The sequence below is a fragment of the Opisthorchis viverrini genome (assembly GCF_000715545.1).
Source record: "Opisthorchis viverrini unplaced genomic scaffold opera_v5_295, whole genome shotgun sequence".
Classification (NCBI taxonomy): Eukaryota; Metazoa; Platyhelminthes; class Trematoda; order Opisthorchiida; family Opisthorchiidae; genus Opisthorchis; species Opisthorchis viverrini.
In genome coordinates, this window is record NW_008751952.1 from 333,488 (window position 1) to 360,484 (window position 26,997).

The 26,997-nt window shown below is 45.3% G+C and overlaps 1 protein-coding gene across 1 annotated transcript; it reads left to right on the top strand.

Annotated features, from left to right (window-relative positions):
• Positions 1-7,453: 7,453 nt before the first annotated feature.
• On the top strand, positions 7,454-21,541 carry T265_09663 (hypothetical protein; the record flags this gene model as incomplete). Its single annotated transcript, XM_009175813.1, has 8 exons — positions 7,454-7,658; positions 16,219-16,423; positions 16,478-16,546; positions 16,612-16,734; positions 16,789-16,864; positions 16,904-17,028; positions 19,220-19,380; positions 21,260-21,541. The coding sequence occupies 8 exons, from the start codon at positions 7,530-7,532 to the stop codon at positions 21,392-21,394; spliced, it is 1,023 nt and encodes a 340-aa protein (XP_009174077.1).
• Between the last annotated feature and the right edge of the window lie 5,456 nt (positions 21,542-26,997).

Consider the following 26,997-nt stretch of genomic DNA (forward strand, 5'->3'; position numbering starts at 1 on the left):
ATTTGAGTGCGAATTGTTATTGTGTTGTGCAGTCCCAGCAGCCAGGTTTCAGTTACCATAAGCACCCCGTGGTCCCAAACGGGCAGGTATTTTACGGCGCAGTCACTTGACAGCAAGCTGGAGCCTACAATTCTTCCCTTCTTGAAACGAACGGGACAAGTTAACTACTATTTTTCAGGTTTATGGTACATTCACTTATATTTTATACCAGAAATGTCTACCCCTTCGTTCACTGCAGTGTAGCAGAAATTGGAAACAATCATCTGGCCCATCAAAACATTCAGGAAGCAAGCAAAAGCCCACGTTCACGTGGACACGAAGCGCTCCAATGTTGGTTGTTGATCAGATGGCTGTTGGTCTGTTCGCCGAGCTTGGCAATTTGCTTGCAGACGTTTCGTCACCATACGAGGAGACATCATCAGTGCGCAGTTGAGTGGGTACTTCTTCCTTGCCTGCGTGTGTTTATATAGCAGTACAAGGCTATCTGTTATCTTCTGACATGATTGGCTACCTGAAGTGTAACGAGTTCAGTGAATCTATTGGTCCGTTTATGATCTTTGTTGCGCTGTGGTCTGTGTTCCTTTGTGTTGATTGATTATCCCAACGGCTTCTAATTTTAGTAGCTTGTTCTCTCTGGCTTTGATTCGCATTGCGTTGTGGTTTACCGTTCTCGAGTTTGATTGTTTGCTTGTACCGCCGTATTTCCTCCACCATGGCGGTTAGTGTCCCTGCGTCCGCCAGTTGATTCGGTGCTTTGATTGGGAACCTCCTCCAATCCAATTGATGTGTCCGTTTGAATCACGCTTTCTTGCTTCTTGTATGAGTTCCTCGTATGGTTGCTCTTGCAACTCTAGGTTTTGTGGTTCTGGCGTTCTCTCGCTCTTAGTGGCTGGTAAATGGGGTCAATTTCGATGTGTTTGTTGATGGCTTCATCGGTGGAGTACCACGCCTCCATAACTTCGCGTTCTCGTTTTGTTCTTGCTTGAGCCAGTATGCAAACGCCGTTCCAGTCGAACTCGTGTGATCCTGTATATGACATTGTTCTTCGCCATTGGATCTAAGTTCCCCTTTGGTCTTGATAGTGTCCTCCGCGGAGTATTCGCAGGCTTGTAGGCGACCATTGTATTGTGCTGTCATAGGAGCCTTGCCGTCATCTCAGTGGTGTTCTTGATGTACGGAATTGTGACTCGTTTGCTTGCAGTTTGTCTTGTTGCACCGATCGTATTTGGCTTCCTGAGTGTTCTCAAGATGAAATTCCTCGGGTATCCATTTTTCTGAAACAACTTGTGTAGGCGCTTATCTTCTTTGATCTTGGGTTCTGTTGTACTGCAGTGTGTCTCGATCCGCTTGAAAAGTGTCCGAATGCGGCTTTGTTTGTGGCAATTTGGATGGTTGCTGTGGTAGCTGAGGATTTGGTCCGTATGTGTCACCTTTCTGTAGACCTCAGTTTGTAGTTCTCCGTTCGGCAATCTAGTGATGAGGATGTCCAGGAACGCCAGCTTTCCGTTGTTTTCTTCCTCGGTTGTGAATTTGATGTCGTCGGAAACGTTGTTTAACAGTTGGCTCACTCGTTGCAGTTCGTTCCTTTTGATGATCACAAATGTATCGTCCACGTAACGGATCTATATTTTGGGATTTATATCGGACAATTATGGATCCTCAAATTTCTCAACAAAAGCCACTTCCGAAGGCATAGCACATGAAGTTTAAAGCCCAGCGTGCACCAATTATTTTGAAAAGAGATCGACTGAAACAAATCGCAAAAAATGATAGCAGATGAGGGGGGTTTTCAGTCTGAGCATATATGCAAGGAAGTGCAACATTTTGACGGTAAAGTTTTTATTTCACCCGCAGGGGTTTTGCAAAAAAATGCATTGTGCCTCGAGCCGCTGGCGGCTCAAACCATCCAGTCTTTTTTGTAGTGCAGTGGATGAATATTATTCGGTTCCGCAATGCTGAGCAATACCCGTGTCTGTCCCAAAAATATAATAGCCAGGCGTGTAAGGTCCTGGATACACACACCAGGTAGCTGAAACCCCGCATATAATCTCTACGATTCCGTCAATAAGGAAGTCATTCGCAGTGAGCCTGGGAACAAACTCTGTGGCTTCCAAGTTCAACTGAAACCAAGTGTAGAATTCGAGATGTATATTCACGCTGTCAACTGGTACAAAATCAACTAAATATATCTGGCTAGATAGCCGTCCATTGTGTCCGTCCAAAGGTCGTAAGTGCGCTAACCAATGCTCTCTCTACATGCTTCTACCTGGGACCGGCCAACAAGTTCCTCGGCAATCTCGAAGCTTGTACAGGAACCCGTCATCGTTTCACCACTGCTATCAAAAACATGGAATTCGACAGAGCTATTATGAGGCAGGTAATTAGTCCACAAAGAGTCCACAAAGAGGTAATATCAATAGTCCGCTTTCAGTCCATTAGGTAAGGTGGCTCAGGATACTCTTTCACTCATCGACGAAAATCATGAAAAGTATGTGAGAGAAGGAGTAATGTTTGCAGTGATAGCCGGGGCGTGTTCTCCTCATGATTTGCTGCTTATCATTGAGCGTTTTTATAAGTTGTCGTTCGAATGACTGGCTTCTGTGGCATCACACCTGACCACTGGCGCTCAAAGAAACAGGCTTAAAATCTTTGGTATACAAGTCTTTAGTCCACGTCTTTTCACAATATGACTCCAGGACAAAACTAAGAGGGGGATAAGTTGGACTGCCACCTTCTCAGAGTCATCAAAATAACCTACGCAGCTACAGAGAAAAAATGATCAAGTTGAGCATAGATGTAGTCAATAAAACCGAACTGTAAACTTATTCCGCAATCCTTTTCACCTCCATTTTCTGGAGCAAGCGTCCCCTATAGCTGACCACCGGTCTCCATACGCAGTTGGCTAGACGCCTTCTGCTGTGCCATGCCAATCCACAAAAGTAAACGGAAATTAATTTCCCCAAAACTATGGGTCGTGAAAGTTGTAAATTTGGTGGAAAATTAGCTTAATCCGTTCTATGTGGCTCATAGTATTTTGTTTAGTTGGGCAAACTTCCAAGGTCACCGATCACCAGCAGCTCGCATGTTACAGTCAAATTACTAAATAAAGCACGGACTAAAATCCTTGTGGTTTCTATAGAGGAGAATTTCGGTAGCTCAGGTAGCGTAGATGATCGTTGGCTTGTTCGCTGAGCAGAGCAATCTGGTTGCCACTTGGCACCATCTGATAAAATGACCAAATGATAAGATTCAGTGGATTTTTTAGCTCACTCAAAATGATGAAGAAGCAGTGGGGTTGCTTCATCCTTACATTCGGCCCCGCCCATCCCGATAGCCCTCTCTGATGCCCCTCCTGGACATTTTACTCTGCGGAGTCAAATCCCGTGGTCGTTTCAGTTCTCCGGAATATAACCAATTCCCCATAAAAACCCTTGTGCAACTCTTCTCCAGCTGAGACTTAGCTCACTTCTTACCAGTAGAACATCTCCATTCTACTCCTATTGTCCAAAAGTTAGTTGATGTTTCATTTGCTTCCGCGACTTGCCTCATCCGGTGGCTGTTTGCTGTTTGCTTGTTCAAATGACTGAACTGTTTTACTGGCCTGGCTTCCCCCCGGCCAGATAAAATATCTGGTAGCATGAGTTATTTATTAATGCGCAAACCGCACTTATGACTGTTTGAATGAGTTTCCACCTTGCAGATCTAGTAGCATGCACGGGACACGAAAACCTCATGTAGTGGACGGGTACGCCCTGCATCGAGGGTCGCTTGTTACGTTGCACGATTGTGCGTTCGTATACTCGCCACTCCTCCAGTAACGCGGGTGTTAGTTTGACGTAGTAGACCTCAGTTAAGCTGCGACTCTTATCAATTATCTGGGAAGCTGTTGCTTTTTACTTGTCTACTGTCACTGTTCACATTAACCCTTCTTTCTGCACAACAAGGACTCTATGTCATGATGATTGGTAAGCCAAAAACTACCGCTCGTTCTCAACTAGTCCAACTGCTAGCCTCCCAGCTAGCTACCTCGACGAAGAAGTTTTTCACCTTCCTAGAACTAGGCACCTACTCTGTCCCAACTAGTACTTGGCCTCTAGATCAGCAAACGTATTCACCATTCTTAGGTCCATTTAGCTTGATGTCATTCCCTGTTAGATTTTTTTCTGTTGACGCCGATGTATTTTATGCCTCCTGACACTCGTCACACGCTACTGCTTTCATTCCATTTCTTTCTCATTGCCCCTACTCCCAAACATCAAACATTGACTGCAGTTGCCCAAACGCCCCGTAGAACTGTTATTCATTCAAACTGACTGGTGTCCGGTCTGCCCTCACACGGTCCTACAACGACATCTGCATAACTCTCTGTGTCCATCTTCGTCTCACCCAGAACCAGCTGCCACGGAACTGCGCACCCCTTCTCCGACCGCGGCGCTCTTGACGACCGTTACGGGGCTGTCCATAAACCGAAGCATGTCAGTGCAATGATGACATGGCACTGTCATACCCAGTGAGATGACGATCCCGCAGCTATTTTCTCCAGAATCTCGACCACAACCCCTCGCCCACTCAAGCCTGTAGTCACAACTGTGAGCAAATTTTTCACCCGGTCCCGTCTCTGGGATGAGCTGCGATTTCGGCTTGCCTTATCCACAAACCCAAATCCGTATACGGTGTTCGGGCCATCCTGTGTATTAGCACCTTGCCCCATCCAACCTATCCCCTGCACCTGACTTCCCTACAGCAGCGCAACCTTTCAGTCGGCTTAGTTTCAGATTGAACTACATTTTTGAGACCAAACCCGCCATGTGCTCCCAATTCGAATTATCCCATCTCCATCTCCACTTCTGCGCGTTGTGACTCTGGCCATTTACCTAACCACACAAGGTCACTCAGGGCCAGCAATGGTTTCCAGCTTTATTTCATGCCAACTGGGCTACGTCTTCGGACTAGTCGGACCTCATGCCCATCGTTCCCAACACGTTGGTAAAGAAACCTATTATTACTATTTCATTGGATATTCCCCACTGTTTATGACGTTGTCCTCTTTTTGTGCAATCCACACCGCCACAAACCCTCAGTCATGCTTCCTTCTGACTGTAACCATATGATCATGCCAGACGGTATGCCACCCACAAGTTGGGAATAAACATTATTCTTATTACTATTGCAACGCCCCAAAGTGTTCCTTGGTGGAGCCTCAATACCTCGAATCAAGCGGGATTTTTGCAGTGGCCCTGGCCAAAGTCGTTCAGGGCAGCGCTTCCACTTAACGTATCGTCGCACCAAACAGATACCGCACAGGCGAACTACAATCCATCCTGGATGTGGTCATCACCAACGACAGATTCTTTGCTGATCAGGTGTTAATTAACACTTCACTGAGAAGTAGTGATCAATGTGCGATTTCATCTGCTACTTGATCAGAAATCTCGATCCCCAAACGTATATTCGAAACGTCTTTCGTGAAGACCTCTCAGGGGTGTGCATCGTTCTTGAACAAGTCAAAGCGATACCAGCTTCAGTGATAGAATTACATAGAGCCATTGTCCAGATAGTTTACCGGACTGATACGATGTTCGTCCTAAAAAAACCAGCATGCAGTCCGATGGGTCGCAAGCTACCTAAAAGTATTCCGCGCCTTCTGGAAAAAGACGCCAGCTTTTTACCAACAGCTGACTACAGGAAACACAGAAGATGAGCTGACGTTTTGTGCAATGCCGCGTCGCTGTAAATCAACCCCCCCTCAGTGGAACATAAAAAACAAGCCACCATTCTAATCCTCGCCCGGAAAAAGAATTGTGCTATCTAAATACATGGGGCATCACCGCAGAGTCAAGCCAAACGCATTGCGTTGAGGGACAGGACCTGGGGAGCTACGAGCGATCTAAAGGCAGTATCTGAATTTTACAGAGAACATCATGAGGTTTATATTCAGCTTCAGGGTCCTCGCCAATTGCAACTCGCCAAGGCATAAATATGGACGACCCCTAGCCTACTTATTCTTCACGGTGGAGGACATTCGTCAATTCCTTGCGCTGGATCAACCCGTTCCGCCTCTTAGAGCCAGACCACGTCCAGTAAGTATCCTGAGGAAAACGTCGCTCAAGGTGGCAACGCATTTCTAGCTAGTGTTTCGCCAAGACACAATCCTCCTGCTTGCAAGTGAGCAATTGTCACGCTAATCACGCTATCGCCCGGAAACTATTGTGCTGTAAGGCTCAATAGCGTGCCGTGCAAGGTGATGAAACGCATTCTGAGGCAAGCTATCCTGGATCACCTTACTTCCAACAACTTGATATCCCCAGCTCAACACGGATTTCTCCCTAACCATTCTTGCGTAACGAATATGTTGGTATTTATGGATAGCTTAACCCAAGCGGCTTAGGCTAAAGATTAGGGACTCAAATCTGATACATTATTTTTCGGCCCCTCGAAAGCATTTGATCGGGTCCCCCACGTAAGCTGCTCCACAAAATCGAGTCTTACCGGATTCAAAGAGAAATTTTGCGCTGGAGTGGGGCGCTCTTTTCAGCCAGAACACTCAGGGTGAAAGTAGGCTCGACCTACTCTTTTCCGGCGCCGGTCCCAATTGGGGTTCCACACACTTCTATTTCTGATATACACCAACGACATTTTAGATGTTCTTGCACGACCGTGTTGAATTTTTGCGAGCGGCTTGAAATCCTTTAATACCAATGCCAGCGCTGTCCAAATGGATGTAGTCGTTGCAAGGCAGTAGTCGTTGGGCCGGCACCTTACTCTGAATGGCGGAAAGCGCGTCCATTTGTCAATACCCTTTTCTCACTGAATCATGAGAAAACAGCTCAAAAAGCATTTGCTGTTCCACGGTGCCTACGCCCCGTATTGATCACACAAGCCACATTGGCTTACGTCTGACCGTTTCTTCTTGAATATGCCACCAAGGAAGTGTCCTTCATTGAAAGTGTCCAGCGAGCTGCTAAGTAAATGGACCATCCTCAACCCGTGGTCTTCGAAACGCGTCTCGTTGTGCTTGAACTATTTCGCCTGAATTATTGCTTCCTTCAAAGAGAACTAGTATTTACTCATGCACTGTGTGACCGGGGTTTGGACAACAGGATTTCACCATTGATCGAGTAGACACAGGGTGGAGGCAAGGCAAGCAGATTTTGAAGCTCAGGAAACACTTTTGTTGGGCAAATTGGTCTCATTTTGGGCAGTTGCTGCGTTGAATAACCCTCCTCTGACGGTTGTCCACGCTCCATTTAGGATCCAGTTCAAAGCACCATTAGGTACTTTCTATGCGACTCCTTGCGCTGATGAGCTTACTGCTTACTGAACGACAAGAACAAATTCATTCCAAGAAGCTTGGGCGAAAACCTCGTCCTGCGCACCTATCTGTGAGTCGTAACCTGCAGTTGCAGAGAAAAGCAGCGCTCCAATTGAAACATTTACTGTATCAAGGACGTCTGCTGTTCCCGCGGCGTTCGGCTGCTGAATGACTGGGGTCGTTTGTGAATTAACCTCCGATTGTTTCCGGACGTTCCATGTTTCGTCCGAAGAGGACGAAAGTTACAAATGACTACAAGATTACTGGCTCCGTTCTGGGTACGGGTGTCAGTGGGAAAGTCCTCAAATGTGTCCAGCTTCGCACTGGCACCACTTACGCTTTGAAGGTAAGGCTTTTGGTAATACTATCCTAAACATGTCAGGGCGTTTGTTTCCTATGAAAAACCATTCACGTCCTCTTAGAGACACTAGTCTCAGCGCCTCAAATACTCGCTTCCTTAGCAATGCGTTGGACAATCGCGGTTAGAATGTTTATGGTCTACTAAGTACATCACGCCTGTCGAATCATTCATGGCTTGCGGTACGATCATACCCTGTGGCGGATGTTCGATGGAGCAGGCGAAGTACGTCTGTCGTGTGAATGTTTTTGACGGTCGGTTATGAAGAAATGGATACACGGAGGGTGAGCAAGAGGTGCAAACAGATGGCCACACTTCAGATGCAGGTCGACTAATAGGTCTGGCAGGTAATTGAATATATATATATATATATATATATATATATATATATGGGTCGGAAGCCAAGTGCTCATCGTTTCTGAACGTGAAAGTTTGGATAACTCAGCATATTCTGTAGTGTCTTTTCACCACGTATGAACCAGAGAATGCATACTCAACTTCTTACTTCTGACAGGGTCTTGGTACCCAACTCAACGTTGGGTCGCTGCCTCATTTTTTCTAAAATTTTGCCTAGGAATTCCGAGAAACTGGAGAGTGAAGGAAGAGGTCGAATCTCAATGAAGGCTACGGTACGAGCTGTTTTGTGTAATGATGTGAGACAGCCTATTTGAGCACCGGAAACAAAACATCTCCCGGTCTCAAACGATCGTTGTTTCACGACCATCGCTCATGTGGATTGGTGTCAGCAAATGCGTAACGGGCCAACTAGAGAGCGAGTGGTCCCTTGTGCAGTCGAGACTAACGTCAAAGAATGTGTCCAGCATCAGGAGCTGCATTGGTTAGGCCATGTATTGCCCTTGCCGAGTCATTATTTGCCGAATTGGGTGCTGCTTTTCATACTCAGTTAAGAGTAGTGGAAGCAAGGAGTTGGCGAACCATCCACCTTGTAGGGGATTGTGAAAGAGATTTCCAAAAGTGTGGGTGCTACCGATGCGGTTCGCCCTGCGGAATGGGAATCGCGTGATCCTTGCTGTGCGTGGTTGGGGGCATTGCAAAATATGGCTGCTTGGATCGGTGGTGTTCTTGTTATCACTTCCTATCCAGATCGCCTGAATGACTGTCTGGAGGTGTTGTCATCTTGGAATGGTTTTGGTAGGCTACCAGGTTTACTTTTATCCTTTACATTATGATAAGGCTTCCAAATCACGGTTGTACGGCAGCGAAGCATTGGCGCTAAAGTTGGATTTTCTCCTGTAAGTGGTGATGATGATGATCGAAAGTTAAAAGAGCAGTAGTCTTAACAAATCCGTGAAGAAATTAGGTATTATACCCGGTAGGGTGGAGGAAGCTGTAGTCTTGGGCTTAGGAAGTGAGTTTGTTGTGGAAGTCTAACTACCATTGGAATAGGGCCTGCGAATCCCCAAGGGTGGTGATGCATGCATTCTGCACATTGTAGATGTAGCTATCCTCTTCATTCATGGGCCCAGATACGTATGATCCAAGTTCAGTACTTGGGCTTACGAATCCTTCCCCGGTGGGTTATGAAGAAATGGATACACGGAGGGTGAGCAAGAGGTGCAAACAGATGGCCACACTTCAGATGCAGGTCGACTAATAGGTCTGGCAGGTAATTGAATATATATATATATATATATATATATATATATATATGGGTCGGAAGCCAAGTGCTCATCGTTTCTGAACAGTTTGGTTTGGATAACTCAGCATATTCTGTAGTGTCTTTTCACCACGTATGAACCAGAGAATGCATACTCAACTTCTTACTTCTGGTCTTGGTACGAAGTGCTCATCGTTTCTGAACGTGAAAGTTTGGATAACTCAGCATATTCTGTAGTGTCTTTTCACCACGTATGAACCAGAGAATGCATACTCAACTTCTTACTTCTGACAGGGTCTTGGTACCCAACTCAACGTTGGGTCGCTGCCTCATTTTTTCTAAAATTTTGCCTAGGAATTCCGAGAAACTGGAGAGTGAAGGAAGAGGTCGAATCTCAATGAAGGCTACGGTACGAGCTGTTTTGTGTAATGATGTGAGACAGCCTATTTGAGCACCGGAAACAAAACATCTCCCGGTCTCAAACGATCGTTGTTTCACGACCATCGCTCATGTGGATTGGTGTCAGCAAATGCGTAACGGGCCAACTAGAGAGCGAGTGGTCCCTTGTGCAGTCGAGACTAACGTCAAAGAATGTGTCCAGCATCAGGAGCTGCATTGGTTAGGCCATGTATTGCCCTTGCCGAGTCATTATTTGCCGAATTGGGTGCTGCTTTTCATACTCAGTTAAGAGTAGTGGAAGCAAGGAGTTGGCGAACCATCCACCTTGTAGGGGATTGTGAAAGAGATTTCCAAAAGTGTGGGTGCTACCGATGCGGTTCGCCCTGCGGAATGGGAATCGCGTGATCCTTGCTGTGCGTGGTTGGGGGCATTGCAAAATATGGCTGCTTGGATCGGTGGTGTTCTTGTTATCACTTCCTATCCAGATCGCCTGAATGACTGTCTGGAGGTGTCATCTTGGAATGGTTTTGGTAGGCTACCAGGTTTACTTTTATCCTTTACATTATGATAAGGCTTCCAAATCAAGGTTGTACGGCAGCGAAGCATTGGCGCTAAAGTTGGATTTTCTCCTGTAAGTGGTGATGATGATGATCGAAAGTTAAAAGAGCAGTAGTCTTAACAAATCCGTGAAGAAATTAGGTATTATACCCGGTAGGGTGGAGGAATCTGTAGTCTTGGGCTTAGGAAGTGAGTTTGTTGTGGAAGTCTAACTACCATTGGAATAGGGCCTGCGAATCCCCAAGGGTGGTGATGCATGCATTCTGCACATTGTAGATGTAGCTATCCTCTTCATTCATGGGCCCAGATACGTATGATCCAAGTTCAGTACTTGGGCTTACGAATCCTTCCCCATAGGTGCTATTGACTCGGAGCTTGAGGTGATGGTACAGGTGATTAACTCACTCGTATTGGTGTTGTTTTAGCCTCAGATTTGCGATTCGATACATGTAAGCAGCTACCTTTCCGTTCTCTATCTCCATATGGACTCGCACTGGTCGAAATGTCAATCGCTCCTTGTTTGTAACATCCGCTTGTAGATCAGTCGATTGTAGCGATTTTTCAGATGACGATTCAGTAATTTGTTCCTTAAATTACCAATTGGGAGGGTAGATTGGGCAGTTTATCTGGTCCCCTGCAACAGATATCTTGCATAGGAGTTTCCGAGTGCGCACGAGCCTATCAGAAGAAGAATCAAAATGAGAAATATGCTATCATGTGAGTAAACTTCACAACCGGATAAGTTGTATCCAGCTTTCCCCAAATAGGATTTCTGGCGCCTAACAGTTGCCGTCTTTCCAGACTTGAAAGCCACCTTTGACCTTGACGTGCCCTGTGCTAGTGTCTATGATGCAAAGGTGTCACTCCTAAATTCTTCGTTCAACTTAAAACGTCGTGCGCTAACTTCCGTGGATGCTCGGCTGAGTTCAGTGATCCAGTGGTACCAGACAAGGCTATCCTCTCACTTTTGCTGCTCAGTATCGCTATCAATGTGATCAGGGAAGACTCACCGCTGGGCCCTAATGCTTATGGAATGGAAATGCTTCTACAGATATCGAGTGCGCCATCATAATACAAACAATAGTAAGTAACCTGAATAGTTCCGCCTCACGATTTGATATGCAATTCACCCCTGCCAAATGTTTCCGGTCACTGCTGTCTCCTTGGATAAGGACTTCTAAACGGGACACATCAACGGCAAGAGGTGAAAATAAGAATCGTTTAACCGTAGAATCCTTTCGGTGCCTAGCTGCCGTGCCAACGGGAGGAGGATAAAGGACTGGGATACTACCAGGTTTCCCAAGCCTATATGGGTCCAGTCGAGATTCTGAAGTTCGGTTCGCATTACGGACCTTCCTGTCCGCAAGCTGCTGCTTTAACCACTGATCTCTCTCGAGCTCTATTGGCTAGAGCCATTGACAAATGTGTTCTAGTCGCACACTGAACGGCGCATATGCACTGGAGCTTTTGCCTTCAATCCATAGCTTCCACTCCCGACCTTCCCGATGAAAAGTTAACCGTCACTCTGTTTCTTGCATCACTTCTATCTACTGCTACCTCCAGTGCATAGCTGAACACCCGTATTTTTCGGGATCTCCGGCGAATCAAACTGTGGTTTCTTCAGCCAGTGCACATGTACACGGTTTACAGCTGAAAATAATGGGTTTGGCGAAGGACACCTCGTCTTAACAACTGTTCGTTCTCTTGTCTACCACGAACAGTCAACAGCTGGAGGCCTCAAGGTAGAGCAAGACTAGTCTTGGCGGCTTATTTAGTTTATACACGGAGGGTAATGATAATTCCCAGTGTATTTTGAAATATTTTGTTAGCCATCACTTGTTTTTTCAGATGTGATCACGTCCCTGTTCTACATGCCTATCACCCACAGAACCAACTTGATCATATCACCATCATCTTACGATGGCGAGACTCAGTTTTAGACTCGAGTCATGCTTCCATGAGGTGTAGATTTTTATTAAACTTCTCTAATAATCTCAAGTAAGAGCTCTTTTTGGGCAGTAGGAAACGGATGCTATCCACAAAAAACTCACCAAAGCTTACAGCGCAATGCTTCGTGGGTGGCCTCCTTGGGAGAAACAACTACAGCTATACTGCACCCCATAAAATGCTTGTGGTATTTCCGGGCGCACGCCATCCACGCTACAATCCAACGTAATCTACTATAAGCGGATTGGGAATGGACCTAGTGCTAGCTTGCCCCAATCATTTTGGTTTGCTCACACATACAACCTGGATAAAAACTGGCAGCAAAAAACCATTGACATCCTTTAGCACCCATAACTTCAAGCTTCTTCAGCCTTGCTAAAGGGGGATACGCGGACCCCGTTCTGATGAGCGTCTTGGACTGACAATGAAAGCGAAACAGTAAGCTCGAACAGTAACCTGACTATTCGGTATTCCCTACAGGCTATTTATAACCAAGCAGGCTATTAATAAGTTGTACCTATGACTTACCTTAATCGGTCAACGACTACGCGAAGTTGGGTTACCCTATCCACTTACCGTATAGTAATGGCAGGACGGGATAACTGCAAGCTTTCATTAGTATTTCTACACTTTCCCAGGCCTGCGATTGCCCCTTGCTTGCTCCTTCCTGAATTGGGTACGGAAAACAGCACTCTTTGCGTGTGCTATACATTCTTCAATTGAAGTTCCTGCTGCACACGTTTTCCAGTTGTCCCGTTACGTATTTGTTGGCACCTATGCACATAATTTATGATTCTAAGACAAAGTTTATGCAAGATCTGAAATTCGCCACCGTACAGGTCTGAAATTGGCACACGAGATCGGCACGTTGACCTTATCGGTCGTACTACGCTTAGAGTTTATGAACTTTCATGGTAAGAAAGCGTTCAGCTGTAGCACCCTTCCGGTGCCTAGCTGCCATGCGACCCGAAGGAAGCACGAGGGCTGGGATACTGCCAGGTTGCCCAAGCCTAGACAGGGGAAGTCGAGAGGCGGAAGTCGGATTCGAACCACGCACCTTCCGGTCAGTAAGTTCGCGCTTTAACCACTTGGGCCATCTCACCCTGATGGTAAGAAAGGTGCTTTACGAACTCGAATGCTTCTCTGTGGATAGCAAGCGGCGTCTATACTGACTGTATGGCTTTACCTTTGGTGGTGCAAATCGTGTGCCAAAAATGAGATGACTTTGGTCAGTCCATCCAAAACCACTACGCCTTTTTTCCTGTTTGAAGACGAGAGCGATGTCATCTGCACATTCGTCAGCAATCAAATAACCATCTACCGTTCGTCTCATTATCTCGTCGATCACGAAATCGGATACAAAGTGGGAGATTGGACATACTTGTTAGACACAACACTTCCTCTTTGCCCTTACATACAGAAATTTACTCTCGGAGCATCTTATATGAAGCAAGCATGTTCAGCGGAACATAGCGATTAATGGAGTCAAATGCTCATTGCAATTCCAAGAATATTAAAATATGTATAGTGCTGTTCTAGAGCCTGGCGGCGTGCGCAGATGTTCTACGTAGTGCTTACAAGTCCAAAGCCTTACTTGTTGCCCTCTCGTCAGTGCTCTACCGGCCATCGTAAGGTGACGATTTTCAGTTGGACTGAAGCCAAGCTGATCCCTGTCTGTCACAATCTTGTTTTGTGGATGAATTTTGAAAACGGACGCTATTACCGAATCTCCCGAAGCAATTCACCGTCTAGAGCCCTAGTGCATTTGAAGATTCCGGCTGAGTGTCAGCTTTTGAATGACTTCAGATTACTTGGTCCAGCCGTCAAATTGTTCTTCTTTATCGAAGATTGTCACATCACTTTGATTCTTGATAGCTTCACCCACAGGTGGTTTCCTGGAGCCGGCCGCAAGGATGAACTGAAATAGTCTTCCGGCACTCTCGATTTTTTTGGACCTTTTCTTGTTCCTTGCCCTTCCTTGTCCACCAGGCTTTACGGACGGCATGTGTGCTAAGTTTAACTGGACATATGGTTATTTGGACTGAATTATGCCAGGGAGTGGTGAGAATATTTCTCCGGGAGTCAAAAAGTACCACTGTTTGCAAGATAATTCAGTGGTTAGAGCGTGAATTTACGGACGAATTTACTGGCGAATTTACTGAAGGTCCGTGGTTCTTAACATTACCCCAGCCCTCGTGCTTCCTTCTAATGGCATGGCAGTTAGACATCGAGAAGGTGCTACAGCCGATCTCGTCGAGGATGCATCGACCATGTCACTACCATGGGACAAGTTTTTGAGCACATTGGCTGTTTTTCCTGCTACACGACTGGTTTGGATCAAACCCGAACTTCATGCTTGCAGACGAGCCAATCGACATGGTAGTTAAATTTGTTTACCTGGACAGCTGTATAAGTTTCGGTGGACTGCCTGGAGATGAGATCATTTCCCGAGTAGGAAATGCCAGGACAGTTTTTGCCAACCTACGACACCTATGACACCGACGTGATGTGAGTGTGTCTATAAGGGGCAGGGTTTACACTACAGTGTTGCACAGAGGACATACAGATGTCAGTGTTTGACCATCGGTGTCTCCGGAGCGTTGGTCGGGTCTGGTGGGAACATCGGATAAGCAATCCTAAGGTACGCCAAATTGTCCCAGGAGGAAGGCACGCAACAGGTCAATTACTCACGCTTCGTAGGTTACGCTGGTTGGGTCTTGTACTCCGGATACGAGAAGGCCCTCTGCATCACAGAGCTCTTTTAGCTCACCCCTGCGCTGAGTAGAAGCGACCACGAGGTGGAGATCGTATGATCTGGCAACGATGTATGAAAACACTAACCACTAAGCTTAGTTGGGTCGACAACTGCCGCCTCCCTTGATGGGGACCCGAGACTTCAACCGGATACGAGAAGGCCCTCTGCATCACAGAGCTCTTTTAGCTCACCCCTGCGCTGAGTAGAAGCGACCACGAGGTGGAGATCGTATGATCTGGCAACGATGTATGAAAACACTAACCACTAAGCTTAGTTGGGTCGACAACTGCCGCCTCCCTTGATGGGGACCCCGAGACTCAACTCACTAATTGTTAATGGTACTTGGAGAAAGAGCCCAATCGTGCAATAAGTGGTGTCTTCATCGAATCTCTCGCCTTCCGTGTGTTGCTGTCGAGAGAAAACATGCCATCGCCTCCAAGGCTTGGTTGTATGACTCACACTGCCACTTTTGGCAGCTGCAACGGATGTGCCTATGGTACACGGTTTATAAATGAAAAATTCATTGATTGATTGATTGTGTCCTTCCGTCACCCACAGAGAGGTGTTCGTTCGATAATTGCAGCGTCTTACCTCAAGTTGGTGAATGGTCTGGATAACGCTTTTCTCGTCTCACTAGGTATGGCGTTATGAAGTTTGCGATAACTTGTTCTTTTAAAATATGCACTACGCCGGCATTTCCGCCAAGCATCGCTGCCAAGTGTTCAGCCATATGTTTTGTTTGAGGGGCTTCATTTTCCCCCTGTCTAAGTTTGGACTCCCAGGTAATATCTCTGTCCACTTACAATCAGAATTCGTGCAACCAACGTACACAGACTTACACAAGCACGGTTTTGAGATATGAGTCAGATCTGTCGGACCTCTATAACTCACCCCCTACTTCTTAAGCTTTCAAAGCGTTTATGCTGACAGTACTTGTGTTTGTCGAGCTATTCACTAGTTCTTGAACTACATATTGGTACCTCCGACTCTTGCTTGGTACCAGTAATTCTATCTTTGTAATGAGGTTGTTGGTGTATTCAGCCTTTGATAATTCAGTTGGATACAGTTCGGATGTTCGTCTTCTGTAGAATTGAGCATATTTTTCTTGAATATATAAACCTGTTATTGGATTCAGTACTTGGGATAGGGATCTGCGCACAATAGCATGAACTCGTATTCTCAAGATCACATCAGCTCTAAGTGTTTAATGCGTTCAAGCTCTGTAGGTCCTTTTGACCTACTGATGTTCCTTCGTCTACAACTTCATCCAGATCTTAGAAGACTCGTTCGCCTCCAGACGTGAGGTTGAACTACATTGGCGTGCCTCGGCCTGTCCCAACGTAGTCCGAGTGGTTGATGTATATGAGAACAACAATGAGCACACATCCAAGAAGTACCTACTTATGGTAATGGAGTGCATGGAAGGAGGCGAACTGTACAGCCGAATCAAATCCCGCAGCTCTTTCACTGAGTCCGGTAAGCACTCTATTTTCCGATCATCACTTCGGTTTCTATCCCCTCCGTATACAGAAGCTGCACGAATTGTCCATCAGATTGCATCGGCCATTCACCATTTGCACACGAAGAGTATCGCACATCGTGACTTGAAGGCAAGCATTTCTATTACTACTATGGTGGTCAAAATCTTATCCACTTCCAGCCAGAAAACCTCCTCTTCGCCTCCAAAGATCCTAATTCCCCACTAAAACTGACGGACTTTGGCTTTGCTCGGGAAGTGACAATGGCGAATTCGTTAAAAACCCCTTGCTATACCCCTTACTATGTTGGTATGCATTTTTTATTTGCTTGATAATGTTGATCTTTCTCCATCCTCAATATAGCGCCCGAAATCCTCAACCGAGTGAATTATGACAAATCTTGTGACTTATGGTCGCTCGGTGTGATCACCTACATTTTGTATGTGTCATCCCCATTTGTCTAACCCGACTTTTATAGATTGTGTGGATTTCCTCCTTTTTACAGCAAAAATGGTGCGCCCATTTCTCCGTGTATGCAAAGGAATATTATTTATGGCAACTACGATTTCCCCGCCTCTCATTGGGCACATGTTTCCAATGAAGGTGAGTGGATTTGCTTTGTCATCTGTTAAGTTCACACGATCTCCGCTTTGTACAATAAACCCGTAGTCCATCCGTGTTAAACTAATGTGCGGTAGAATGGCCTATTGCCCTATTTTCTGCACAACCAGAGTGGTTTTGGTGGGTCAGATTTCAAACAGTAGATATGATTTTTTGTGTTGTAGAATGAATATAGGATTAATGGACCGATGGTCAAATTCCAGCTCTAGGTTCTTATCTGACAACAAGACGGTGAAAAGTAGAGAGTTGTATATGATAATACACTACTACTTATAACAGCTAAGCGTGTTAGAGAATTAACTAACCTCGATCCTCTTTTAAATTGTTCGGTTGATAGTATTCACCTCCACATGTAGCACTCGTGTTGAGTGGATCTCGTGATTCATGTCTCCCAGTTGTTGCACATTTTTAACCAACAGGTTTTTTGTCCACTGCCCGAATTTCCGATAGTTCCTGTTTCGGTTGACGTAACCTCGCCCTGTCTACCTTTGTACATCCCATTGTTTGACCTCGGTGAGGCTGAGCAGTTTTGGTGCAAAACTGCCGATCGAAAGATCCTTTGTTTCAACCTAACTCGTCGCTTTTCCACTTCTCCTGTCTAGGCTTAGGTAAACTTCCCTGTTTTTGCCTTCGAGCTGCACGGCAGCTATGTACTGAATAAGTATCACTTTTATAATTGGTAAACTTGAACCGAAAGGATGCCACAGCTTACTGGAGAGACGATGACACCAACTTTGACATTTAATAAACCCCAGAACATTCCATACTTGTGGACCCGCTGTTCGGTGCAGCTGTACTGTAGTACAGGAAAGCAAATTGTTACCTGAAACATACTGTGGTGACTATTTCCGGCAAACGCTTTCCGGACAGTTTTTGACTAGGTTCTTAGCCATAATCTCTTCGGCTTGGAATACATCTAGAAATGCAAAGCTTACAAACTGCACCGTCCTTTTGTTGCTTTTGACTCCATGCACACTGTAAAGTATGGCCGTTACTGGCATGGGAAATCATCAGAATGGCGTATGAAAACCCTCTTGTGTAGTGATCGTGGGTGATAAATTACATTCCGCGGAACCACTCAGTCCCTGTTTACTTTTTAGAGTATTTCTTTCTTCTGTTCTTGGTTGGAAGTGAAAATGAAATCCGTGGACAACCCGAAACAGTTCGCACAGCTTGCTCCTCATTTCCATGTTTCCAGACCTACTGAATCCTGGCTTTAATGCAGAGCTCTAGCACCCACGGGGTCTGCTTGCTCGCTTAGGAACTATTGACCGCTCTAGAATCAGAAGTTTTTGTGCCTACAAATAGGTGTTCTACTTTGAATTATTGCGACTATGCTGGATCGTGCAGTGGGTGAGAAAGTCATCATGGCTGGAATACTAACTGTGAATCTGGTGCTTTTGCTCGAGTGGTTCGGGGGATTTCAGTGCGTGATTACGCCTCAAATTAAGGCTCCTTGTACACAGTTGTCTGCTGCTCCCTTAACATCGACTGAAATATCACCTTAGTAATCTCGACCTGTGGGTCCTAATACCCTTGGAATACTAAAGGACACATCAGTTCAGTATTTTTGGCCGTGCTAGAGTAAACATCTTTGCGAGTTAGAACTGAGAAGTCGTAGATTCTTGCAAACAAGTAACCGGCTCTCCGGACACGGATGAGCAGATGGGGCCTTTTCTCCTTAGCGTTCTTCTAAGTATCTTTTGCCCTGTCATGTTAAACCGTCTCGCATTCTTTGATAGATGTATCAATACAATTTTTGGGGTAACCAACTAGGGATCTCAAAGAGTCCTGATGAAAATCTAAAGATGTCAGTTAAGGCGTCCTGTGAGGGCCTGAAGTTTGGCTCCTCTTTTTGAACACCTTAACTTGGTACCGAGTTGTCTTTGGCATTTTTGTTCAGGAGACTTTGTGAGTAATGTCAGGTTACCTCAACGCGAAACATCGTAGACAGTTTGCGGCCCGAAAAATTTCATGTCTGAACATAATCGTCTTGCCTTCATTTTGTCACCCACCTATTGCATGCGATTTTCCGGATCTTTTTCTCGTTGCACACCAACTACACCACAAGTTGTTTGTCATTTCATCAGCAGTTCTTCAGTTGCACCAAATGACCTTTCTTATCCAAAGATCTATCGATTGTTTTCACCCGTCATACCGAACTTATTTTTAGCCAAGGACCTCATCAGCCGCTTGTTGCTTACTGAACCAGAAAGGCGTCTCTCAAGTGCTCAAGTGATGCAGCACCCTTGGGTCGCCAAGTATACATCCGTACCTGACACACCTTTGACCACTACTCAGTTCCTATCCACCACCGTGTGGGAACACGTGAATGTGAGTTTGTTTTGCCATGAGGTTTTTTTTTGCGTTGGATGTCTATTATTTGTACAGGATTAGAGTATGTCGGTTTTTGGTGTATGTGACCCCGTGCGTACGGTGGAACTTCATCACATGGACATTGTTGTGTGGTTTGTACTGTGATCGTTCGAATGTATGAAGCTTGTTTCTCCAATCGATTGGAAAGCGCCTGGAGCACACATTGTTTCAGCAAAGTTTGAAGAATCCACCAATCATTTTTTGGAGCTTTTTCGAGCCGTAAATTCCTAGCAAGTTGCGACTTAACCTTTAGTTGAATATCATTTCTTATGCTGATTTTTATAGGCGCTAGGAACATTCTGTCTCCACCATAAGGGAAAAAAGTAAATAATCGTTTAGCTATAGCACCCTTTCGATGCCTGCCGTGCCACCCGAAGGAAGTACGAGGGCTAGGATACTGCTAGAATGCCCAAATCTAGACAGGGGAATTCGAGTGGCAGAAGTCGGGTTCGAAACACGGACCTCCCATTCAGTAAATTCGCGCCCTAACCACTGAAACTTCTCGCTCTCACCACCACCTCCACCATATGCATTACAAAACCACCTGGTAGTCTGAAAGCCAGCTGGCTCTGTGCTACCTTGCAAGTCGAATATTCAGTCTCGCAGATGGAGTCCATTGAGAGGTAAGGTTTTACCACAGGTATGAATTGTAGATAACTTGCGACTATCGTAGCCGTAAATCGTGTGGATTCACTGTGTTGCACAGTCGGGGATGGTAAGGACCCAATTTGATCCCTTGTCCTCCACCAGACAGTGTCTCTTTCTATTAAATTCTTTTCCTGAGTCCTTATTGTTACTCGATGTCCGGTGACGCGTAACAAACGCATTTTCAGTTCGATGGAATGATATGAAAGCAGATTGCCCCTCCTTATCTTTTAGTTAATCTTACTTACATCACTACATACTGCATAACGCTTTTTTAATGTCCTGAATAGCTGCTGACCATAATATTAAGGCTTTCCTGAATGCCTGTTCATTGTTGCTTTCAGTGGTGTAGGGTTTTGGTCGCCTGTATGTGCGTGTATCCAGCGCAGGACTAGGCCTTTATCTGGCTATCTAGGTGAGAACAGCAGTTCATTGACTGCTCTGGAGCGAAGTATCAGGGTAGCCTAGAACATGCCTAGGCAGATCGAAATGTGAAGCAGTATGAAAAGGAAGGCAAACAGACCTGGTAGATGTTTGTAGACATTCCATTTTCTTCCCAGTCTTCTCGGTTCTTCAGTCTGCCGATGATTTTGCCTGTTTGAAGGTCATACTTGGCGTCAAATGATGACTTGATATCTCAATGATGACTTGATATCTCAATGATGACACCTGGTTTACTGTTTGTGCGTTATGGAGCTGTTGGAAATTTTGAATTCAATGTTAGCCCCTGGTTTCGTTGGTTTCATTTATTGTAGCACGAATTTCAGGTTGAGTAGCTTGTCTTTCCCTTGAGTCTTGCTGCAAAAAAATGCTTCTGTTATATTCCTAATGAACGTACCTTGCAAACAAGCCTGGATGTGAACTTCCGCAGAAGTGCCCATATGTTTCCAAATGCTGTTGTATTTCTTTAAGAACTTAGTAGTTCATGCTTGTTCCCATTTCCGTTCGGTTTCGTGTAACACCATGGTGCCTGTCCGTCCATCTGTTGACCTCGCGTGTTGTTCAAATGCCCTTCGCTTGAGTAGAGCGGCCTAGCATGCAAGCAGTAGTTTTATAGCAGTCTTGCTAGTTTGTAGATTGGACATTTTAATCTTCGACTGGACACTTTCTAACTCAAAGTTTACCACCACTTTCACCTTCCACAACTGAGTGTTCATCTTACAGACTTTTCTTTCACTTTGTTTCACCTCAGGATGCTATGACCAAGGAATTGAGGACTATGCGACTGGACGTGGAGAACGTGCCTCATCTACTGCCCGTCGAGCAGGCGAAGAATCCGCTCCTAACAAAGCGAAAACTCAAGCAAGATGTCGATAGGAACAAATAAAGTTGTTGGTCTACATCCTAGTTTTATCCACCGCCAAGCGCCTTCATTCATACCAGTCAACACTTCCTTTTGGATTTTTTGTATTACCATATGCATTTTTTGACTAGCTCCTGTTCAGTTACTGCTTCCGGTCGTGTAAGAAATAAATTTCATATCATTGTACTGGCGGGCTTCTTTCTCATGCTTCACTCACCCGCCCGGATGCCACAAATATGCCGGTTGACCAATCGTATTCCAGATACTATTTTTGGTAGTCGCACTCTTGCTCTGCCTATCCCGAACTCGCCTTTGTACGTGACTATGGCGGCTTCCGGACTAATTATGTCGTCGCACGTTAGAGTTTCAAAAGTGCGTCTACTGGTCTTGCTTGCTTGCGAGAACGACAGAAATGATTTCATCCAGTGTGTTTGGGGTATGTACACATTGACTTGTGCAAATCAGCTTGTTCAGGAGCTTGTTTGTTACCCCGAATTTATTGGAAACTGGATGTTACCGTGGATGGTGTCAGTCGTTGTATGGACAACTCAGAGCAGTGCAAACACCCACTTAAGTGCTGAAACAACGCCTCCAGAAGGGCCATTGGTGGAGAATCACATTACTGATGCACGACAGGAGGTGGACATTACCCCAATGACTTCTCCTCTTGGCAGCCAACAATCTTAATGGAGGTACTTCTTTCCATACGCGTTAAATTAGAACTGGGACGAATTTTGATGACCACAAATAGAGTGGGAGTTAATGGTTCATTATACAGCCCGAGAAACATCCTGAACGGTCAAAATAATCCTATAGCTTTAACGCCCTTTCTGTGCCTGGCTGCCGTACAACATGGATGAAGCTCGATGGCTGAAATATGGTCAACTTGCCCAAGCACAGACGGGAGCAGTCCAGATGCTAGAGTTGGGTTCCAACTACAAACCTTTCAGTCAGTAAATTCGTGCCCTAACCGTTGAGCCGCCCCGATATATTTGCGGGCATGGGTAGTCGATCTTTCTGCAGTCTGTTTTCCTGTGTACCTTAGCCTCTCACCCGCCCCCTCTGGAGGAAATGACTTTAGCGAGCCAAAAAACACTCATCTCAGTAGATCACATAAAATACAACAGGGTGTATTTTATATACCACATTTACCAGTGGTCGCTAACCGGAATATCCGTGCTTCACGCTCAACTTCTGCAACAACTGCTCAGTCTGATGAGTGAGAGTCAGAGGGTTTCATTATGATGACTAGCTGAATGTGATATCTTACATACCTGTGGACAGTGGTTTTCTCGCTTGGTTTCTTTAAGGAGCGTGATTAGCTGTCAGGGCGCCGCTTAGCCCGGAATATGCATTTAATGTAGTCTTCATCTCAGTTTGAGGTCTCGGCGCCTGCGACGAGTGCCTTGAAAGGAAAGTCACTCCCTCGAGATGGCTCAATGGTCAGAGCGCGAATTTACTGACCGGAAGGCCCGTGGCTCGAACCCGACCTCTGGATCTCGACTTTCCGGTCTAGGCTTGGGCAACCTGGCAGTATCCCAGCCCTCGTGCTTCCTTCGTGTGGTACGACAGTTAGGTACCGAAAGTGTGTCACAATTTTTGTTTTATTTTCTAGCCCTCGTACTACCGGTCCCGAACAATAATCAAGCAAGCTCTCCCAGAGGGCGTTGCAGTTCCCTTTTCGTTCGTCACTTAACCTGACCTGGAAGTTTAGTACACCAGGGTGTGCTTGTTGGGTGTCTGTTCGGCTTTTAATTCTGTACTTTGTTCTATTGGATACCCGTTTTATCCGTGACCAAAACCTGTTCGAAAGTATAACATTGTGAACGTGAAGGAAGATTTCGACTCCTGACCGTTGTTGCGCAATCACAATTGCTAGTAGATGACCGGAACTGTCGCTTAGTTGGACAGTCACAGATAAAGAAGCGAGACGGAAGAGAATTGTGTCTGAAACACCACCTTGTAAAAACTAACTGGCCAATGGTGGCGACGTATTACTCCATTGGGAAGAATCTCCAACCCTCAATGAGGGTTGTTACGGACCATGGTTTTTCGGCTAAGCAACGAGGTTACACCGGCTCTCATTCCCGGCTCCTCTCTGAATCGAACCATAATCAAATGTTGAAACTCAATAATGAACTGTTTCCCCTGACGATAATCTTGAGGTCGAATCCCACCACCATTGTATGGGAATTTGAACTTCTCTGTCGAGAAGAGGTAGAGGGATCAGCTTAAAGGCCATGTTGTACGGGGGTCAACTGTAACAGTTCAATGTCGTTGGTAGAAGGACACCCGAAGCTAAAACCCTCGTTTTAAAACTCATGTGACTCGTAAACTTAGGTGGAAAAACGAGCAAGCACGAAGAACTAATGTCTGTAATTACGTTGTTTGACCAGCTGTGCTTGGTTTGTTGTCTACGGTCATGGAGCAATTAGGCTTCACGACGGGCGATTCAGGATTCAAATAACCAGTCTGGAAAGAGGTGAACTCCCAACTGTATCATTCCAGTACCACGGAGAACGTGAGTAGTCGACTTCGCCTGCACGTAAAGTTTCATTCAAGTTCATTGTAAAAAATAAACGATGAGTTTTTGAAGCCCACACTTGATCGGTCTCTCTTGGGAAGATTTGTTAAGTATGGATATAGTTGGACGCAGGAACTTTGTGGTTTGGATGCATTAGGTGAGGTAGCATTAATTCGTTATGAATTTGTCACAGAACCACAATGTGGAACAACTAGCCGTTGTAGCTTAATTCCATAGTAAACTGGGGGTCGCGGATAGCTGCTGTGGATTAGCTGTTGCTGTCAAGCTCACTAGATCGATCGGCTTTTCCATTATATTATCACCGCAGCAGCATAACACTGATGTTCGATGCCGGGGCTTTGCTCCTGTCAGCCATAATTTATTTGAAAGCCCAACTGTGCGGAAAAGGAAGGGGAAGGAACCTACCTGTTAGCCTACTACAATCACTCCTAGGCGCCTACACATTCAGACACCTGGAATGTTCGCACCAGAGGCGATTACTTAGCGGTATCTAAGTTCATGTGATGTGCGGATTGCTAGGAACCGATGAAAGAAACGAAATCTAGTCAATATTTTTTACGACCTTCGATGGTGGACACTATACTCCATTCGCGTTGTCCCAGTTGGACGTCAGCACCACCTGCCGATATCCCCAGATTAAAACTTTATAGTCTAAATAATGGAACAGTGTTGCCTTCAGATGTGATATTCAGTCCAAGCTGCTGAGGTTGTGTTGTGTGGGCTTCAGCTGCACATGTTTTACCATCCTCGCTCGAGGTTGCTACTCTGTCCCGTTCCGCAGGTTCTACACACATGAAGTGGTAAATATTAGTTGTCAGTGACATGTGGCCACAATTCAGCTCTTCGTACTGGAACGCGGGCAGCCAAGATGAATCATATGCACGAAAATGGCGCGTACGTGCATTCCTTTGTTCTTTGTTCCACTCCTGATTGCTTTGTTCCTGCGTCTAGAAAGATCGATTCGAGAACCAGGTGCTCCAACATAACCCGAATGATGGAGCTTTATTCCGCGCACTATTCTAGAACTCGTTAAATCAGTAATAGAGAAAACGGTCAGAAGATCCAAGCCTTTTCAGAGAGGTCTCTGGGAGGTGCTTTATTTTTTGCTGGAAGTGTTAAGTATTTGGAACAAATATCATCTGATGAATTTTACCAGGTTGCAGTTGACGATATATTGGTTTCGCTTAGCTGCCACGTGGAACACATTTGAGTTTCAGGTTGCAGCTAGAATGTCAAACATAGAGTGCATCCGATCAGATCATAATCTGGTAAGGAAACTTGGGAATCGACGTTCCCTGGTTTGTGTATAAATTTCTACCGACCATATTAATTTCGTTAGTAGACAAACACAATATAAATGGAAGCATGTTTTGCCTGACACTGGCGCTGGATGTTTATTTGTTCACTGCGAGTGAACGTACCACCAGTTCTACTTCTGATAGCAGTGTAATTTTCATATATTCAGCGTCTTCATTTGGACGGCTAGCAAATATAAGTTGTACGTCTCGATGACAGTGGCAAAATGTACTTTATTCATCCCAAATTTCTCACGATGGAGCGCAACTTCAGTTCGTACAATTCGTTTTGTCATTTTCTTTGCTGTTTTTAGCTACCAGATTGTGGATTGGTCCCTCCCTATAGTACACTTTTGAAGGCAACCCCAATACATCTTGCACAGTTTGGTGGTGTGGAATTTTCTCAAAGCTTTCCCCTTAACTTTTGCGCAATATCAGCACGAGCCCTGCGGGGACAGGCTCTACTATTTCGATACTCTGATCCCCTGAACGAACGGCGGCCTATGAGAGAATTACGGCCCAAAGACAAGACGATGACAAAGTACTCAATAATTTGCCTTACAAATCTACAGGTTGACTTGCGATGATGGCCTTGGACCTTGTTTGAAACCCCAGTTATCTTCAGAAGTGATTTTTTACACAAGCTACACGTGCAGTGCTGGGAAAAATCGAGCGAGTTTTCCTTCCGGTTTGATTTGAAGGATGAATATACACCTAGGGCTCAATGAGCATCTTTTGTATGGTGCTAAGACCGGTTACATTTCGTGATTGTTTTTGGGTGAGCGATGCTATTTCGAGGAGTAGCCTAATCCGATACCGTCGTAGTTCCCTAATATGTGCATCTTCGAGGCATTAGACTTTACTGAGGAAACTGCTTGTATCAAACTAATCCGCCATTGGCTAATTATCAGCATCACAGAGGACACTAGTCAACTAGTGGCTGAATACTTCCTGTTGGTTAGGTCGACTACTCACTTATCTGAATGTTTGTATTTCGTTCCAGTAATGATTGTCTTCATAAACCAGTGCTATGCCGAATTACAGAGTGAACAATATGTACCATTTCTTGATTGTGTCACGTTCAACTGCACTGCTATCTCACTTAAGCGAGTACACATAAGTGAGTATATGCAAAGTACTCGCCGCTCCCCATTATCTCATTTCGGATGATGCAGCATACGCATCGATGGCATAAATAGTGGTTACTGTTTTTAGTATGCAGAATTTAAACCTTTTAAGTTATTCTTCTTTCTTATCGGTGATTATCTTTGTGGAGGTGATTACTCGGGTGCTTTGAATGTGTGTTAGTCGATGGAGTAGCCGCAACACGTTCGCCTGACCTTTCATGAACCCGTTATACAAATCCCACCAAGGTTATGGATATGCGCTGCTAATAAGTCCTAATTAGAAAGAAACTCGATTCCAGTGCTTCTTCTCTTTGGTTTGTTCTGGCCGGCATGACTTAACAATTGGACGTGGGCGGCTGTTCAAGATAGAGTCGTGTGAATAAACATTATTCATAGCTTGCAACCACCTGAAGTTGCCTTTCATTCGCAATCGGATCCTATAGACTTGTAGGAAGGAGCACAAATGTGTACGAATTACTTACCAAACAACTAAGACAAGCCCTCGCAACCATTGCAGTTTTTAATCAGTAATTTCTCTTGGTCCCCAACTGGGATCGTTGTAGCCTTTTCAAAAGGCGAAAACTTTGTTCTCTGATGCAATCGTCGTTGAACGATGTGGCTAAGGCCGGACCTGCTTTCAGAACCCTGAAAATGTGGATA